At 40.1% G+C, this 18,738-nt stretch overlaps 1 protein-coding gene across 2 annotated transcripts in view; it reads right to left on the bottom strand.

Annotated features, from left to right (window-relative positions):
- Gprk2 (G protein-coupled receptor kinase 2) overlaps positions 1 to 11,629 on the bottom strand; it is a 56,872-nt gene extending 45,243 nt beyond the window's left edge. For both annotated transcript variants that reach the window (XM_069506888.1, XM_034981174.2), the window contains exons 1-2: positions 11,113 to 11,629; positions 4,145 to 4,240 (exon numbers count right to left, since the gene is read on the bottom strand). In XM_069506888.1, coding sequence (XP_069362989.1) covers positions 4,145 to 4,240; positions 11,113 to 11,164 — 148 coding nt within the window. In that variant the 5' untranslated portion in view covers positions 11,165 to 11,629. The remainder of the gene's footprint in view (positions 1 to 4,144; positions 4,241 to 11,112) is intronic.
- Between the last annotated feature and the right edge of the window lie 7,109 nt (positions 11,630 to 18,738).

Here is an 18,738-nt window from a genome sequence, read left to right as displayed (position 1 = left end):
GGACGCTTATTTCGAGCTGTCATTAGACTCAAAAAGGCTAAAACCCAGAGCCATAAAGCCAGTTGAAAATACTCAAGAACGCTTATTTCGAGCTTTCATTAGACTCAAAAGGGCCAGAACCCAGAGCCAGTAAGCCAGAAACAAAAAAGCTTATTTCCAGCAATATTAGAATTTTTTAAGTCTGTCCGTAACAATCCCCCACAGTTGCCATAACAAGACGTGTCGTTAGATCTCCGTGATTCATTGCGGTACGCTTTTGGAATCCGATGTTTATTTATCCTTTTTCTCCGCGAGGGGAGGGACAGAGACGGAGCGATCCTTTAAATAGTAAACAGGGGATAACGTTCTATTAGTTTTGGCCTGAAACGCTTCCTAAAAGCTAACTGCATAATCGACTTTCATCGCTGAGTTTTTTGTTCCGTACCCAAAGGCTGCCAACGGGACCCTATTACTGAGGCTGAGATCTATAGAGCGCACTCTGACTTTGCTTAGACTTAAGACAGAGTTAAAACAAGACGTATATCTTTCACGTTCTGTCTGGCGTTTCAAATCTCGTCTCGTTTTAACGCAATCTTAAGTCTGAGCAAAGTCAAAGTGCGCTCAATAGATCTCAGCCTAAAGATCAGCGCATTTTCGGCAAAATGCGATGTATTTGATAACACGATGCGATGTTGCACCGTGTTATCAAACTTCTAGACCTAACAGGCTACAGTTAGCATAAACAATATCATATAATTTTCCCGCCCGCCCTAAGGGAATATAAATGATGTGATTTCCTCGCGCCCTACAGAATATAATATTAGAACCTTTAGTTCGGCATACAAATTGAGCATCAACGCAAACTCTGGAGACTGAGTGAATTTTGTTTACCAAAACTTGTGCTTATATACCAGAGTGAACCACAGTGAGGGAACTCTCGGTTTGACCGTGAATCGACGATAATATCAAACTAGAGGATGCCCGCGACTTCGTCCGCGTGGACTTAGGTTTTTAAAAATCCCGTGGGAATTCGGGTTTTCCGGTATAAAAAGTAGCCTTTATCGTTCCCCGGGATCGAAAAGCTATCGCTGTAACAAATTTCGTCAAAATCGGTTGAACAGATGGGCCGTGAAAGGCTAGCAGACAGACGGACGCACACTTTCACATTTCTAATATTAGTATGGAAGTATAAATTGCTTAAAACGCATATAACTCCGGAAAGTGCCTGGGATCGAACACTCTACCTCCCGAAAGGAGGCTATAACAGCTTCGAAAAAACTTGAAGATATGTAACTATATTTTATTAAGTAAATCAATCAATGAGCTTGTTTGTGTCCACTGCTGGACATAGGCCTTCCCTAGAGCGCGCCACTACACACGATCCTCTGCCTTCCTCATCCACTTACTTCCCACTACCTTCTTAAGGTCGTTAGTCCAGCAGGTTGGAGGTCGTCCCACATTGCGCTTGCTGATACGCGGTCTCCACTCCAGAACACGTCTGCCCCTAGCGGACATCGGTTCTGCGGCAGACGTGGCCTGCCCACTGCCACTTCAGCTGGCTAATTCGTTGAGCTATGTCAGTCACTTTGGTTCTCTGACGGATTTCCTCGTTGCGGATTTTGTCCCTCAGAGAGACACCCACAGATAAGGGAATATTCTAGTCCGTGGAGACACCCAACATAGCTCGCTCCATAGCACGCTGAGCGACTTTGAACTTGTGGACAAGACCAACTGTCTGTGTCCACGTCTTATTTTATTAAGTTCCTAGATAATTTTAATAGATGTTTGCATATTATGTAAGATAAGATAAGATTTATTTATTTGCTTTCATGTACATTTACATTAATTGATGGTGGGTGCTTAAAGCTAAATATAAGCAGTACATGAGACCCTGTCAGGGTATTGCAAATACAGTTTTAGGTACTTACAATAAAATGATAAATATTAAAGATACAATAAAAGGTTACAATTTAGAATACAATAAGAATAGGATTAAAATTATAAAAAAAAAAATTACAAAAAAAATAAAAACCGACTTCGATACACAAACACTAAAAATTGAAAAATAATTTAATTTATTACCGAATATATTATGTATACAAGAGTTAATATAGTTCCATAATAATACTTTTTGGTGCCGGTGCCAATTAGCTTTAGCTGCGCGAATCGTCTAGACTTCATATTTTTATGAGACTCCACAATGGCACCTCATTGGCACCGACCCCAAAAAATATTATTATGGAACTATATTAACTCTTGTATACATAATAATATATTCGGTAATAAATTAAATTATTTTTCAATTTTTAGTGTTTGTGTATCGAAGTCGGTTTTTATTTTTTTTGTAAAAAAATTTATTTCACAATTTTTAGTGGCCCCATGGAATTATGCTATGACTGGTTAAAAATCTACTGGTTACTAAGCTATTACACTGGTCGTGAGCAATTTACTCTTATCCGTTGAGGAGTTCCAGTATCTATCTTCGAAGATGTTCATCAGATCTTCACCAAATTTAAATGGGACCAACTATGAAGTATACCCTTTCAAACAAAAAAAGAGTTTTCAAAATCAGTCCAGGCGTCTTCGAATAATCGGGGAACATACATAAAAAAATAAAAAAAAAGATTCCGGCGAATTGAGAACCTCCTCCTTTTTTTGAAGTCGGTTAATTATTGTAGTAAAGTAGGTACCAAACAACCAACCTTAAGAGTAGGCTAAGTCAATAAAAATAAATTGTTTAGTAACAAACATTATTTCCTTTAACAATAATATGCATTGAGGTAGATAGATATTCCCTGAGCAATACCTCGGAGCTTCCTCAGAGTTAAGGAAAATATGCAAATATAATATACTTAGTACTTACCTACTTGATTTATATGCAGTAAGTAATTAGCAATAACTTAGGTATATTAGTACTTCTATTAATCCATATCTACTAATATTATAAATGCGAAAGTGTGTCTGTCTGTCTGTCTGCTAGCTTTTCACGGCTCAACCGTTCAACCGATTTTGACGAAATTTGGTACAGAGACAGCTTACATCCCGGAGGACATAAGCTACTTTTTATCCCGGAAAATTGTTGAGTTCCCACATGATTTTTAAAAAACTAAATCCACGCGGACGAAGTCTTATTGGGTCTTATTAGTGGGAAGTCTCGGGTTCGATTCCCGGCAGGGCCTTGGAATTTCATAGTTTCTAAATGTCTGGTCTTGTCTGGTGGGAGGCTTCGGCCGTGGCTAGTTACCACCCTACCAGCAAAGCCGTGCCGCCAAGCGATTTAGCGTTCCGGTACGATGCCGTGTAGAAACCAAAGGTATATAGGTTTAATAAGAAATGCCATACTCCTTCCAGGTTAGCCCGCTTCCATCTTAGACTGTATCATCACTTACCACCAGGTGAAATTGCAGTCAAGCGCTAACTTGTATCGGAATTAAAGTTGTAGTGTATCAACAAAATTTCCATTCAAATTAAAATCAAACTTCGTTCGTATGGAGGGCGCTCCGAATACACTTCTCTTGGTAAACCATATGCAGTGGCGTGCAGGTCATAGAGGCATAAATGCACTGCTTACCCCAGTTGAATAGCTCAATGTATATTTTTCATAATGACCTGCCAGTAAACAGGCTCTTACTTAACTAGTGCCTACCCTGGCCTCAAACCCTGTGCACGCCACTGACCATATGGCCCTATGCAAATGCTTGACACCTTGTGCTAACTTCAATGCTGGTAACTAACATAATAATGGGTGAAGTTAGCACTCTAAGAGCGGTTACGCACTCATCCGATCCGAATCCGTGAAAATACGAATATAGATATAAAACTCGGACCGAATTCGCACCGCACTAATCTCTCCGTTGCGTGGCGAACGAACATTTTATATGAAACAGTTATGCCACACGGTGAAGCATGAACTGCTTCATATAAAACGTTCGTGATGTTTTACTCGAACGTGTCGCAGCCCGCAGCCGCCACGTGCTGGCATAAACCATCCCTTGTTATTCGGTCAGCTAGCCTAACATGCGCACCACGAGAAAATTTTGTCTACGCATTTACTCGTCTTATTTGTATGAAAAAACACGAGATTGCGTAGACAAAATTTTCTCGCGGGGCGCATGTTAGGCCCTCTGGAGAACATTATTATTATTATGTACAAGTAGGTACTCACCTATTTTTGTTTTTATATCTAAGCATTGCGATATGTGAGGGAACTGTAGGATCTTGCGCCACTTCTTGCTCTTGCCCTTGTTGCTATCGGAACCGCCTGAGGACAACATAATTAACGTTAACTGTAAATTTTATATATTTTTCCTTCGCTGGATTAAGTGTTAAACAAATCGTAGATTTTATTTCTTCAGAATTGTAAAGGTAAAAAAAACTAAGAATGGATTTTTGAAAATTCAATTACTATTAAGTACTTCAAAATGTAAGCTGTGATAGCCTAGTGGTTAGGACGTCCGTCTTCTAATCGGAGGTCGGGGGTTCGATCCCGGTAACTTAGGTAAGCACCTCTAACTTTTCGGAGTTATGTGCGTTTTAATTATTAATTAAATATCACTTGCTTTACCGGTGAAGGAAAACATCGTGAGGAAACCTGCATGCCTGAGAGTTCTCCATAATGTTCTCAAAGGTGTGTGAAGTCTACCAATCCGCACATGGCCAGCGTGGTAGACTATGGCCATAACCCTTCTCGGTCTGAGAGGAGACCCGTTCTCTGTAGTGAGCCGGCGATGGGTTGATCATGATGATGATCATGATGACTTCAAAAGGGGAAAAAATTAACCCTTATAGGAACACTTTGTTGTGTACAGGGTCCCGTTGACCTATAGTACGCAACAAGTCGAGATGGTAGTCGGATAGCGAACGCCCCGCACGCCCGCACAGCCCCCACGCTAACCTGGTGCGAGCAAGCGCGGGTGACTTGCGGGTGCCCGGGACGTTCCCCGCCTCATAAGTCATACCCCGGTTGCCAACTCAACGTGCCGCGGACTATAGAATCATGTTTGGCAGGTAGGGTAGGTCTTATAGCAGACATTAGGGGAAAAATCTGAAAATCGTGAATTTGTAGGTAGTTACAAAAAAAATTAATGTGTTCATGAACAAATAATTAGTATTTTCAATTTTCAAAGTAAGATAACTATATCAAGTCGAGTATCATATAAAAGGTCTTTATTTGTGGATTCTAAAACAGATTTTTATTTACTTTTATTTATGCATTTAATAGATTTTGATTTGTCGTGCAAAATGTTGAAAAAATACGATTGTAGTACGGAACCCTCGGTGAGCTAGTCTGGCTCGCACTTGGCCGGTTTTTAGGGTTCCGTACCTCAAAAGGAAAAACGGAACCCTTATAGGATCACTTTGTTGTCTGTCTGTCTGTCTGTTTGTCTTTGAATTATCGTTCAAATTGTCGAATAATACGACTATAGTACGGAACCCTCGTTGCGTGAGCCTGACTCGCACTTGGCCGGTTTTAGTAGAGCCTGTCTAAACTGATTTTCAAACGATATTTGACGCAAGGCGACCGATTGCGCAATGGCAGGCGATTTATAATTGAAATAAATCTCAATATAAACTGGATCGTGCAGTACTGACTAGATCGCAATTAAAAGCTCAATCCAATTAGGGCGTTTCACACGACACGTCGAGTGACATGAAGATATTTGCTAAGTGTCGTAACAGACAGGCTAAGGCGCAAACAGACCATGGGACGTGTCCGTAGGCGTAAGGGCGCGTTCCCACTCTATCGTGGCGATAAATAGTCGTGCAATTTACAGCGTCATGGTTTGTATAATATTTGAATGGAGGTGTTTACACATACACAGCAGTAGCAATGCGACAGTTCATTTGCTGTCTCTCTTCTACTTCTTCTTATTTTGGTTTGTGGCTATTGCTGTCTCTCTGTAGCCGCTGTTCCGTGTGACGTTTGACAGCAATGATCGCGAGATTTACGCCTGTCGCGAGATACGTAATTTAGAGCCTCAATGGCACCGATTCTATGCACAACCTAATTTTAGAGTATTCGCACCCTCTTCTTACTATTGTAATATGAAAAGGACAGAAGCAGTTTGACATTTCTAAATTTAATTTTTAGATGGTAAAACCCGTGATTTTAGCACGCACTCGCGAACCTACTGTTTAAATTTGTATTGTGCACTAAAATTTAGAGTCTTTAAATGTGAAAGTCATGTTCCGTTCCTTTTTTAGCATTAGTAAAAAGAAAAGGATGCAGATATTTTAAATTTAGTTTAGAGAGAGACTAGAGAATCGCGGCCAGCAGCTCAACCGGTATAGGAGTGGACTGAAAACCGAAAGGTCGACGGTTCAAATCCCGCCCGTTGCACTATTGTCGTACCTACTCCTAGCACAAGCCTGACGCTTAATTATTGGAGAGGAAAGGGGAATATTAGTCATTTAATATGGCTAATATTCTTTTAAAAAAAAAACACTCCGCGGATTTTGCGTTTACGCCTGCTCAACTCCCCTCTGGCCGCGGTCCTACGCGCTTTGGTCTTTGAACAGCGGATATTTTGTCGCAACGAACTTCTTCAGTTGCGTGTGAAAGCACCTTTATGGGTATTGAGACTTTAGTGGGCGACACGGGCGGAGTGTAAATAACATTTTAGAGCCATATAAGGCCTTAATGCAGTAATTAAAGTTCCATAAGTGTCCAACCGCATCAAATCACACTGTTTTCTTTATTCTATCAGGTAAGTGCAAGCCAGTGCAAGCCTATAAGATGGTTTTTTTATTTATTTATAGACTAGCGCTTGGCTGCAATCAGACGTGGCAAGTGATGATGCAGCCTAAGGTGGAGCGCGCTTGTCTATATGGTCATCTATCACTACTTTAAAATTCAAATATTACAAATATTATGTATGTTCATTTGTTGGTTAATTGGTTAGTCCTTCAATCACGTCACAATGGAGCAACGGATCAACGCGATTTTTTGCAAGGTTAAGTTATTTTTTTTCCAGAATACCCCCTGATATTTAAATTTCATGGTCCTTGAGTGTCGAAAAATTTAATTATCCGCGCTATCCCTCACCGGGTTAGTGCGGAGACTGTGCGGGTGTGCGAGGCGTCCTCACCCCCATTGCCATCTCGACCTGTCGCGTACTATAGGTCGGCTACTTTATATTCAGGAGAATCAAAGAGTTCTCACGCTTTTTTACGTAGTTTGTATTTTTTGGTAGAAGTAACAAAGCTAGTTAGGTACGCCTTTTTAAAAATATTAACACCTATCCTAGTACCTAAGGTATTTAGCCTCCTGGCCCAGTCTCCTGTATGATGAGATATGTATTTACTTATTGACGAAATTGGACACATACATATATTTACGTTTACTTAGTTATTTAGTTGCGAAAAACACTTTATCATAATACCTTTTGTTGAGTTACTAAGTTACTTACTCGTGGTAAAAATCTAACAATAGGTTGTTTTTCTATTTCGACATTTTTACAAAACTTAGCATTGATACAGAGATTTCTCTATTTTTACCTAACTTTGGCCACATTTTATAGGTTTTATGGCACAGCAGCAAAGCGACTCATATTATAAAGCGTATACTTCACCTCCCTGGTACAGTGGAGAGCGGCAGGGAGGTGAAGGTTCGATTCCCGGCAGGGGCAATTTGGGAATTTATAATTTCCAAAATAAACACAAATGAATATATTATGGTGTTTGCCAAGGCTCGCCAAAGGTAACAAAACCTATAGGGTACCTACTTCCCGTTGACCTAGAATCATAGAATTCGGCAGGTAGGTAGCAATATTGTCATAATGCACAAGTAAAGGAAAAAATCCGAAACCCGGGATTTTGTGGTAACATCAAACAAATTAAAAAAGTGTATTTGTTGTACGAAAGTACGGAACCCTTCTTGTGCGAGACTGACTCGCACTGGACAGGTTTTTTGCAATGCCATTGGATATAATGGAGAGAGACACAGACTTTTTATCCCGGAAAATCAAAGAGTCCCCACGGGATTTCAAACAGCTAAATCCACGCTGACCAAGTCGATGTAAAAGCTGACTGACTGACTGACGATCAATCATCGCACAGCTCTAACTACTGGGAGGGATTGGGCTGAAATTTGGCATGTAGATACCTAGCTATTATTACAATAGAGATCCGCGAAGAAAGGATTTTTGAAAATTCGGCTCCTAGGGGGTAAAATAGGGGTTTGTAATTTGTGTGGTCCACGCGAATGAAGGCGCGGGCATCATCTAGTTCAAAATAAAAAGAATTCAATGAATAACCCCGTTAGTGAAATCGTCGAAACGTGTGCGCACGCGTTGATTAGTTTATAATAGTTTAGTTAGTTTAGGCGCGATGGGTGACGTCACAGATAATAATGTAAACAAACACGGTACAGTTTTAAACTAGTTTTACGAGTACACTAAATAGGGTGCCGCCATAGTGTTCAGAATAATAAGTGCCTCGTTGGTACAGTCAGTAACACAGTAGTGGCTAGCGGTAGATTATGAGGTCCTGGGTTCAAACCAACATGTCTATTACTAGCGGATGCCCGCGACTTCGTCCGCGAGCACTACACACATTTCAAACCCCTATTTCACCTCCTTAGTGGTTGGTTGAATTTTTAAAAATCCTTTCTTAGCGGATGCCTACGTCATTATAGCTTACTGCATGCCAAATTTCAGCCAGATCCGTCCAGTAGTTTGAGCTGGGTGTTGGTGATCAGTCGGTGGATGCCCACGACTTCGTCCGCGTGGAATTAGGTTTTTAAAAATCCCGTGGGAACTCGTTGATTTTCTAGAGTAAAAAGTAGCCTATGTCATTCTCCAGGTCTTTGACTATACCTACCCATGCAAAAAACCACGTCGATCCGTTGCTCCGTTGCGACGTGATTGAAGGACAAACCAACAAACCAATAAACCAACAAATAAACACACTTTCGCATTTATAATAAGGGTACTTGATTTTAACATAATATAGATTCCGTTGTCTTTCTCTAAACTAAATTTAGAGTATCTGCATCCTTTTCTTTTTTACTAATGCTAAAAAAGGAACGGAACATGACTTTCACATTTAAAGACTCTAAATTTTAGTGCACAATACAATTAATTTAAACATTAGGTTCGCGACTGCGCGCTAAAATCACGGGTTTTAACATCTAAAAATTAAATTTAAAACTGTCAAACTGTGTCTGTCCTTTTCATATTACATTAGTAAGAGCATGCGAATACTCTAAAATTAGGTTGGGCTCAGAATCAGTACATTGTATAGGTATTAAACGTATTGAAATTGAAGTGATTTTGCATCCATAATGTGCACAAATAACCTCACTAACTGGCAACAACAGATAATTTAATTTGTGAGCTGATAAGCTAATCTAAATATTTCTGATTCTGCTGGCAACTAAGCAACAGAAAAACCGGCCAAGTGCGAGTCAGACTCGCGCACTGAGGGTTCCGTACTACAATCGTATTTTATCGACATTTTGCAGGATAAATCAAAAACTATTATGCCTAAAAATAAATAAAAATCTGTATTAGAATGTACAAGTAAAGCCCTATCATATGATACACCACTTAGTATAGTAATCTTACTTTGAAAGTTGAAAATAGCAATATTTGTTAATGACCACAATTCAATTTTTTTTGCGTGATGATGTAACCACAAATTCACGGTTTTTAGATTTTTCCCCGAATGTCTGCTATAAGACCTACCTACCTGCCAAATTTCATGATTCTAGGTCTACGGGAAGTACCCTGTAGGTTTCTTGACAGACCGACAGACAGACAGACAACAAAGTGATCCTATAAGGGTTCCGTTTTTCCTTTTGAGGTACGGAACCCTAAAAAAGAAAAACGTCAGAATTGACGCTATTAGGTATACAGTAAGCAGTCTATACTTAAGCAGCAGTACGTAAGCGGTAAAAAAGCTGTGGTAACCTAGTGGTTAGGACGTCCGCCTTCCAATCGGAGGTCGGGGATCGATCCCGGGCACGCACCTCTAACTTTTCAGAGTTATGTGCGTTTTTAAGTAATTAAAATATCACTTGCTTTAACGGTGTAGGAAAACATCGTGAGGAAACCTGCATGCCTGAGAGTTCTCCATAATGTTCTCAAAGGTGTGTGAAGTCTGCCAATCCGCACTTGGCCAGTGTGGTAGACTATGGCCAAAACCCTTCTCACTCTGAGAGGAGACCCGTGCTCTGTAGTGAGCCGGCGATGGGTTGATCATGATGATGATGATGATGATGATGAAGCAGTACTTTGATTCTTTATAAAAGCATGAAATGATGATTTGTCAGAGTCAGGATATTGAACTTATCAAATACATAGTTACATTTTTATCTTAAGTGTCTTACATAAGCACCAACATCAGAAAGATAAGGAGTACATAGTAAGGAAATGCAACTTAGTAAACATAGAGCTATGCTTGGAGTTTCTCTACGTGATCAAATCAGAAATGAGGAGATCTGTAGGAGAACTAGAGTAACTGACAGCTCAACGGGTTGCGAAGCTGAAGTGGCAATGGGCAGGGCTCATAGTTCGTAAAACCGATAGACGTTGGAGTCTCAAGGTGCTGGAATGGCGACCTCGCACCCGAAGACGCAGCTTTGTTATACCCACCCACTAGGTGGACAACATCAGACGAGTCGCAGGGAGCCACTGGATTCAGGCGGCGCAAGACCGTGGCGTGTGGAAGTCCCTACAATAGACCTATGTCCAGCAGTGGAAGTCTATCGGTTGATGATGATGAATGAAGTAGAATTATAACAAATGATGCTTTTAGACAGATTGTTCTCCTTCTTATGCTGTCTCCTATCGTAGGTTGGCAACCATTAGGGCTATCTGCACCTTGGCCGCTGTTGCGCGGAATAAACAACGGGTACTCTTCCCGTACCACTGGCGTAAATTCCTGAGCTACGATATTAGACAGATCATCCCTGTATTTTATAAAAATTTAAATATTATGAACACTTTTTGATAAGATAAAAAGGTCAATGAATGTTTACACCAAAACAAGTTCTACGCACGACCAGGCACAACTGCCAAGTGCCAACCATTTTCGAAATTTGAATATAGTATCCAGTTTTGAATATAGAATTATTCCCATTATCATAAATTCGCGATACGAAAAATTTAAATTGCAAATGATCGATCATACCCTCTCTGGCTTTCAAGTAGACAGTGTTGGCCACGATATTTTCTAATTCCATCAGTTCCAGGTTGACGGATTTTAATTTGAACTCTCCGAGAAGCTGTGACCCGCCGATGCGGCCTCTCTGCCGCCGTAACAACGTGCGTACGGCCCATCAATGTACTACGAGAAATCTTACACTAAACTCAACACTGCACACCATCTAAATGACACTGGGTAACAAACACTACGCAAATGAACAGACGCCACTACTATAAACTATAGTTACACGAAAAAATAGACGCACGAAACACAACTCACAAGACACAAGTTCACTCAAAAGTTCACGATCTCCAAAGGGCGTGTGACGGGTTCATGAAACTCGCATTTCAGTTCTATCACTCGCAAATTGATAATAACGTCTGCGTATCTTATATTAGCGAGATTAAATGCAGAGTTTATTTCAATTTTGAAATGTAGAACACGCCCTGAGATCGTAGTTATTGACGACGGCGACGGGGTGGCGAAACGCTACAAATCTACAAATGCCACAAATGCTTGCTACAAATGACGACAAGAAGTCAGAAGACAAGTAAATAGTAGTACGGCTACGTATGGTACAAGCACGACAAGTGATTACATACTCTTTGGTTGGTACGTCGGTATGATACCACAGACTGTAATCCGGTACTACAGTAGATTGGATTTTTAGGCTGCCACACTTTAAGTTTAATTTCTACTATTTTTTTTTAAATGACCGCCCAATTTCAGCGCGTAAAATCGTAGATAGAATAATAGGTAGATGGAAGTACTGTGTAACCGCGTATGAGATAGCGATGGCACGACGTAACGATGAATAACACGACAATTATTACCATTGTTTAGTAGTCAATATTTGTATTAACCGATCAACAGTATTTGTATTAAACGTTTTTTATGTGTAAACAAGTAAATAACTCATGAGAAATACAATTACGCCACGAATTCTCAAAGTTTGTTTCGCAACTAAAGTTGCATGCCTTGTGTGGAAGTTGCATGTATTCTTGAAAAAAACCAGTTACACGATAAGGGAAAAAAAATAGGTTAGCTGCGTCTCTGTTTATCACATTAGTAACTTTATCTGTGCTCTCTTTTTAGTGTGAATGAGAAAGCAAACGTTCCTGCATCTACCTTTATTACTCTATCTACGAGTACGATCTACGTATAACTGGTAAAACTCGCACGGGTGCTGTGTCGGTACTGTACGGTGTACCTATCTACTACTTTATCTATATTGAAAAAAATATGAACAGCGCTACTGGCGTGTGTGAGTGTAAAGAGTTCCCGAGATGGTCAAGCGGCTTGACACCAAGCACGTAGATTTGTTTTGCTTGATCAAGCTGCTTGATACGAGCTTGATGCGCCCCTCAAGCGGCTTGATCAAGCAAACGGCACTTTCCTCATATTTCGAACACAGCTTGAACGTCGCGTCAAAAATCTACGTGCTTGGCGTCAATCCGCTTGGCCGTCTCAGAAGCTCTTAATGGGTTTTAACAGGCATGGCGGGAATATGGCGTGATTTTATATTTTTGCTTGACGCGACGCTACGTTTGGTTCGGATAGTGCTCGAGATATAAAAAGTGCCGTTTGCTTGATCAAGCCGCTTGACGGGCGCATCAAGCAGCAAAAATAGGCATTTAATTCAGATTTCGGAACGGCTACGTCCACAGATGTGACATATCAACAGGCTCGTTTTTGGCGTCTCGGTGCACAATCATGCTCAATGTATTGTAGCACGTCTATGACTACGTCAAGAACTAAAAGTAGTAGTTTTTAACTACCATTCAAAATACGTTTTTGTGAACTGGCAATGAAATGTACGCACATTTGTACCAACATTATTTTTATTTTATCAATAACACCAATATTTAATCTTAAAACACTTCCGTTCAAGAATTATTCTCAACTTTTTATTAAAATTAATTAATGATTAAACGAACTTACCTGTACGTGAAGTTCTATCATAATTATACGAAGTGCTACGTCCGAAGAATCAGTAACGTCTAGATATTATTGAACACAATGTAGTACGCATAAGGAGTCACCACTTCAGCACTGTAGTTTAGAGTTTTTTATTTTTTATTTTTTTTTATTACCCCCCGATTGGACAACCTCACTCGCCTCACGGCCGTCGCACCGCCGCTTTTCATTTAGTTTAGATGATTGCGATGTTTCCGCAACATTCTGGGTTATCAGGGCGGGCGGGTGTTACTGATTCTTCGGACGTAGCACTTCGTATAATTATGATAGAACTTCACGTACAGGTAAGTTCGTTTAATCATTAATTATACTCGTGCTACGTCCTCGAATCAGTAACGTCTAGATATTATTGAACACAATGTAGATGTTGAGAGTACGTGGAGGGAACGTCGCAATAAAAATAATATGAATGATGTAGGAAACTTTTGCTCATTCATTACAGTAACAAAAGAGTATTACGTACAAAGAGTAATCGTCTTCAAAAATTGCAATATTATTTATAAATGTCATTAATTTTAATCAAAGCGAACATATCGTTCCTACTAAGGGCAAGTTATCTAGGCTACTAAGGTAGTTTATTAATAACGAGTTATTGACTACCAGCCTGTTGTAAAACTTGGCAAAGGTAGTGGAACTGCCGCTACACCCAGCGGTCTATCTTATTATATCTAGATTGACCCCAAGCTTGAACGCCATAGATGTTGAGGCGTGTCGGGTGCTGTGGGAAGAAAACATGAAAACGTCAATTCCACTATCTTTCCAGGTGGACTTAATCCACTGGCTTATCGTTTGAGGTGAAACACAATAGTCGGTCAGACTTTCGTAAGTTTTTGGTTCTGGCCATGTATATAATACCTAAGCGTTTTTGCAGGGTATATTTCTGGGAGTTCCTTGAAGGAAGGCAGGTAGTTACAAAATAGGATTGTTTTGTACCCACTTTGGACGTTTTAATAAATTCCATGATTTTTATAATTTATTGATCATTTGAAATAATTACTTTGTCAATTTTAACTTTAGACAGCGTTCGCACTGTGTGCTGTCACAAGAGCAAATAAAGTCATGCCACAGATTAATAGGGATACTACATGCATTTCTTTGGAAGCTGTTCTACAGGGTCATACTTTCAATAGGAAACAAAGAATCTATCTTATTTGAACTATGTTTGTATACCACGTGGTTATTATGTGGTGGTCTTAGCTTGTAAGTAAACACTTTTACAAAATCTTGTAATCCTATCGTCCTGTGTTATATTTCCAATTACTTATTAGATAGAGAGCAACTCTGTGACTATTGATAGTTCTATATTGATCACCAATATTAATTATCTTAATGAGGAACTCTATGACGATTGGAATGGATGGATCGTAAATGTTTAAACAATATAATCTATACAAAAGGTATAGGTATCAACGTTTGAGGCAAATGTTGTGTTTTATTATTAGAGTGTTAGTCGACCATGAAACCATCATGATTGATGATGATCAGGTAGGAATGGAAGGGATGGGCACACGTCGCTATAGCAGTACGGTCCGGACAATACCCCGGCAACCAGGGCAATGTTTGCTGGGGCAAGGTATTAGAACATCGTTAAAATTTAACTTGACGTCTGATTTGAGCAGATGCATAAATAATGGGTACCATGGTTGATTGGGTCAATAAGTAACAAACATTATACCTACAGCTTTGTCTGTTCTCTGCAAAGTTTTTAGTATAACAGCGCTAGGTATAAATACATAAATTAAAGCTTGAGACCAGTCTAATGTGAAAGCGTCGATTTCAAAAGCATCAGGGTCCCTATGCTATGCCATGAGACGAATTTATCACATTTAGTATTTATTCGGGTAGCAAATAAATCAATTTGTGGGACTGGAAAAATTTGCCATCAATTTTTGATAGCCAGAGTTCGTTACCTCCCATTCAAACATCATGATGTGATTGACGAGATTCCCGATCAGCAATTATATTATCTAACGACTTATAGTTAATATATAAAGCTACTATAATAATCATCTGAGACTCACACTACTGCCATATGTCTTTAGTGACGTTGTTCATGTGAGGGTATTTAACGCCGCCTATGCGATTAATCTAGCTCACTGCAGTTGTGTTTAAGTAATCTCTGAAAGTCGTAAAAACATTTTGCAAATAGCTTTAGGGCAAAGTACGCAGTTAAAAGTTCGAGATGAATGATATGTAGTTGCCCCTCACTATAAGACCAGCGACCACTTAGCGGTTTGACCATCCCGTTTTTGAGGCGTCAGACCAGACATAGCTCCTCTAATATATAGCTGTCGCTTCTACGTAGTGATACTTGCAAATTCTTTGGTCGCTTCTGATTCTATGAACTGAGTGGTCAATGACATTCAGAGCCACCAATTTAAATTAGTAAGGGTTGTGACATTGTCATAAATGCTTCATAATTGTCGCAGGTTATATTGGTTTCGTAATAAACCTAATAATTTGGCAATTTTCCGTATTTTGCAGCGTTTCAAGCGTAGCATAGGTTATGATATTATAAATTGCCATTTATGATAAGTATAACCTAAATAATTGTAAGACTTTGAAGGTATCCTGCATTCTGTTACTTTTTCCTCATTATTTCCTCATTAATAATGAAGCCCAGCGCCCTTAGTAAATTTTGAGTGGCCTCAATATTTTGCATACAGTCTTCGTAAGTATAACCAACGAAGTATAGCTTATGTATCTATAAGTATACTTATAGATGATACAAAACCACATGAATGTAGAAACTTTACAATAGGTTTCATCAGTTTAGTAAACATTTATGGCACCGTAGGGTAGGTATACAGATACCGAATGGCAGGACTGGTCTATCAAGTTTCATTTGATAGCCGTTTATCTAAGATAGGATGGTATTAAATCAAAGTCAATTATAAGACTTATAAAACTGGGCGAGGCGTCCAGCGTAACGTATCAGATGTACTGGCGGTGGGTCTACTTGGGCCACTGCGTATAGCCTTGCGACAGGTTCTCGCGAGACAGCACGTTCTGCGGGGCAGGTGGCTGGTGGCTGCGAGTCGCGGCCCTCGTGATGTTGAAGCTTTAGGGCTTCTTGGGAATTTCGGGTTTTAAGTCCGAGCTAGATTTTGAAACAGTCATCGACCATCAGAACAGCAAACTGTTCTGATGATCATCTGATGGTCTCCGGAAGGTTGCTACCAGAAAAGAATTTTGCCATTCTTAGTAGGCAAAAGCTGGTCCTTTAAATCCCTCTTAACCAAATATAAAGTGCGAAGTTACGCCGTGCTTCCGATTCGGAATGTCGAACTTTGCATAAGATTCGACTAAGTCCCATAAGATCTCTAGTCAAATCGTTGTTCTCGGTGGCACATAGCTGATCCGATATTACTTTTCCGAGCAAGAAAATACCAGCTGTTATCTGCTTTTGACGTGCCTCAATGGCCTTGTCCATTTGACCTGATCAGGAACTGTGGCCTTAAACTTGGGATTAAGCTTTGGTGCAGCCATATTTATACAGTTCCTCGGAACCAAGAATTTCTTCAAAAGTTCCTTGTAAACATCCTTATTTGAACCGGATGTTGCTACATGGATAAATCTAGGCGCGACTTCCTTAATAATGTCAGGCCCATATCGGGTCTGTACCCAGTATATCAAGATTATGGTGTTAGCAGCGTCCTCATCACGAACACTCGATGCAATCGGTTCTCCCGACACGTTATCGGGTATGATAGAGAAGCTAATATAATTGTGGTCTACAAAGACGGCAAGATAGTCCTAAGGACTACTCTGATGCCATTTGTAAAAATCAAGCCCTTTCACAGCCGTTTACATTCAATTGCGACGATATAGTCCCTCAGACTACTCTGATGCATCTTGTTACACCCTAGGATTCCCCCAAGGGTTTAAAGTAGAACGAGTGTGACGAAATAGTCCCGCAGACAACTCTGATATACTCTTAAGTTTATCTGTTATCATTATAATTGCGGGTAGATATTGCGGGTACAAATGCGGCAAGATAATCCTAATGACTACTCTGATGCAATTTGTAAAAATAAAGCTATTTCACAGTCGTTAACATTCAAATGCGGCGAGATAGTCCCACAGACTACTCTGATGCATTTTAAAGAGTTAGGTATTTACGGCCAATAGTTCAAATGCGGCGAGATAGTCCCGCAGACTACTCTGATGCACTTTACGGCTAATAGTTCAAATGCGGCGAGATAGTCCCGCAGACTACTCTGATGCACTTTACAGCCAATAGTTCAAATGCGGCGAGATAGTCCCGCAGACTACTCTGATGCACTTTAAAAAGTTGGCAATTTACGGCTAATAGTTCAAATGCGGCGAGATAGTCCCTCAGACTACTCTGATGCACTTTAAAGCCAATAGTTCAAATGCGGTGAGATAGTCCCGCAGACGGCAGACTACTCTGATGCACTTCAAAGAGTTAGGTTAAAATGCGGCGAGATAGTCCCGCAGACGGCAGACTACTCTGATGCACTTTAAAGAGCTAGGTTCAATTGCGGCGAGATAGTCCCGCAGACTACTCTGGTGCATAGACCGTAGCGTATCATTTGAAGGTTTAAACTAGAACGAATGTGGCGAAACAGTCTCGCAGACAATTCTGATACATTCGTAAGTTTTTTCTTTTATCATTATAATTGCGGGTAGGTAGGTACTTACCATCAACAATTTCTTGTGGCGTGGCTGGCCTCGATGAATTTGACGATGAATCCGAAGATTGGCTCGATGATGATGGAGAACTTAACGTGACCGCGTCACGTTTTTTATGTCGTGAACGTTTCACTTCCTTTTCTTAATTTATTCACTATTAATTCCAAACTACTTTTGTTTACACGTTTCGGCATAGTTACTATTTATTAAATTATTAAATTATAAGCCTACTGCGTGCGAGATACTGAACAAGTGAAGTGGTTGAGCACTAAAATGCGAATGAAAAGCGGCGGTGCGACGGCCGTGAGGCGAGTGAGGTTGTCCAATCGGGGGGTAATAAAAAAAAATAAAAAATAAAAAACTCTAAACTACAGTGCTGAAGTGGTGACTCCTTATGCGTACTACATTGTGTTCAATAATATCTAGACGTTACTGATTCGAGGACGTAGCACGAGTATAATTTTATATGTACCAACTAGTTACGTGAATAGATATTTGGCTTTTTATGACAGGAAGGCAAAAATGTTTACTTATCGCATATCGCTTCACTGTGTCGGCATTTAATACCAATCTATAGCAATGTAGGTACCTACATCTCTATGGTAGGTACACTGTGGCGCTTACTCTGGTACCTATATAGTGTGTTATCTATAGCGCTTACACCTGCATGCGGCGCCCGTTCAAAAGGGAGGGAAGCAATGAGTAAACAATTCCTAGGTCATTGGAGGGAAGGGACCATAGAGATAGTACCTATCTTGTACCTATACATTCATCCAAGGAAGGGACTGTCAAATTATTATGTTGTCAAAGTATGTTTTGCTTCGATTTCGATTCACCGACTGATTCATATCATTCGAAATTCGATTCCATTGACTATCTGCTCTATGGTCTGTCTAATGCTGTCTAGCTTAGCTAGTGAGGTGAGCACTGAGCTACCACAGAGTACTTTTTACATACCTACCAATCTTTGATCTGACA

This window comes from Maniola hyperantus, chromosome 24, assembly GCF_902806685.2.
Source record: "Maniola hyperantus chromosome 24, iAphHyp1.2, whole genome shotgun sequence".
In the NCBI taxonomy this organism is placed as follows: Eukaryota; Metazoa; Arthropoda; class Insecta; order Lepidoptera; family Nymphalidae; genus Maniola; species Maniola hyperantus.
Note: the sequence above shows the minus strand (reverse complement) of the source record. Positions and strands in the feature narration are given on the sequence as shown.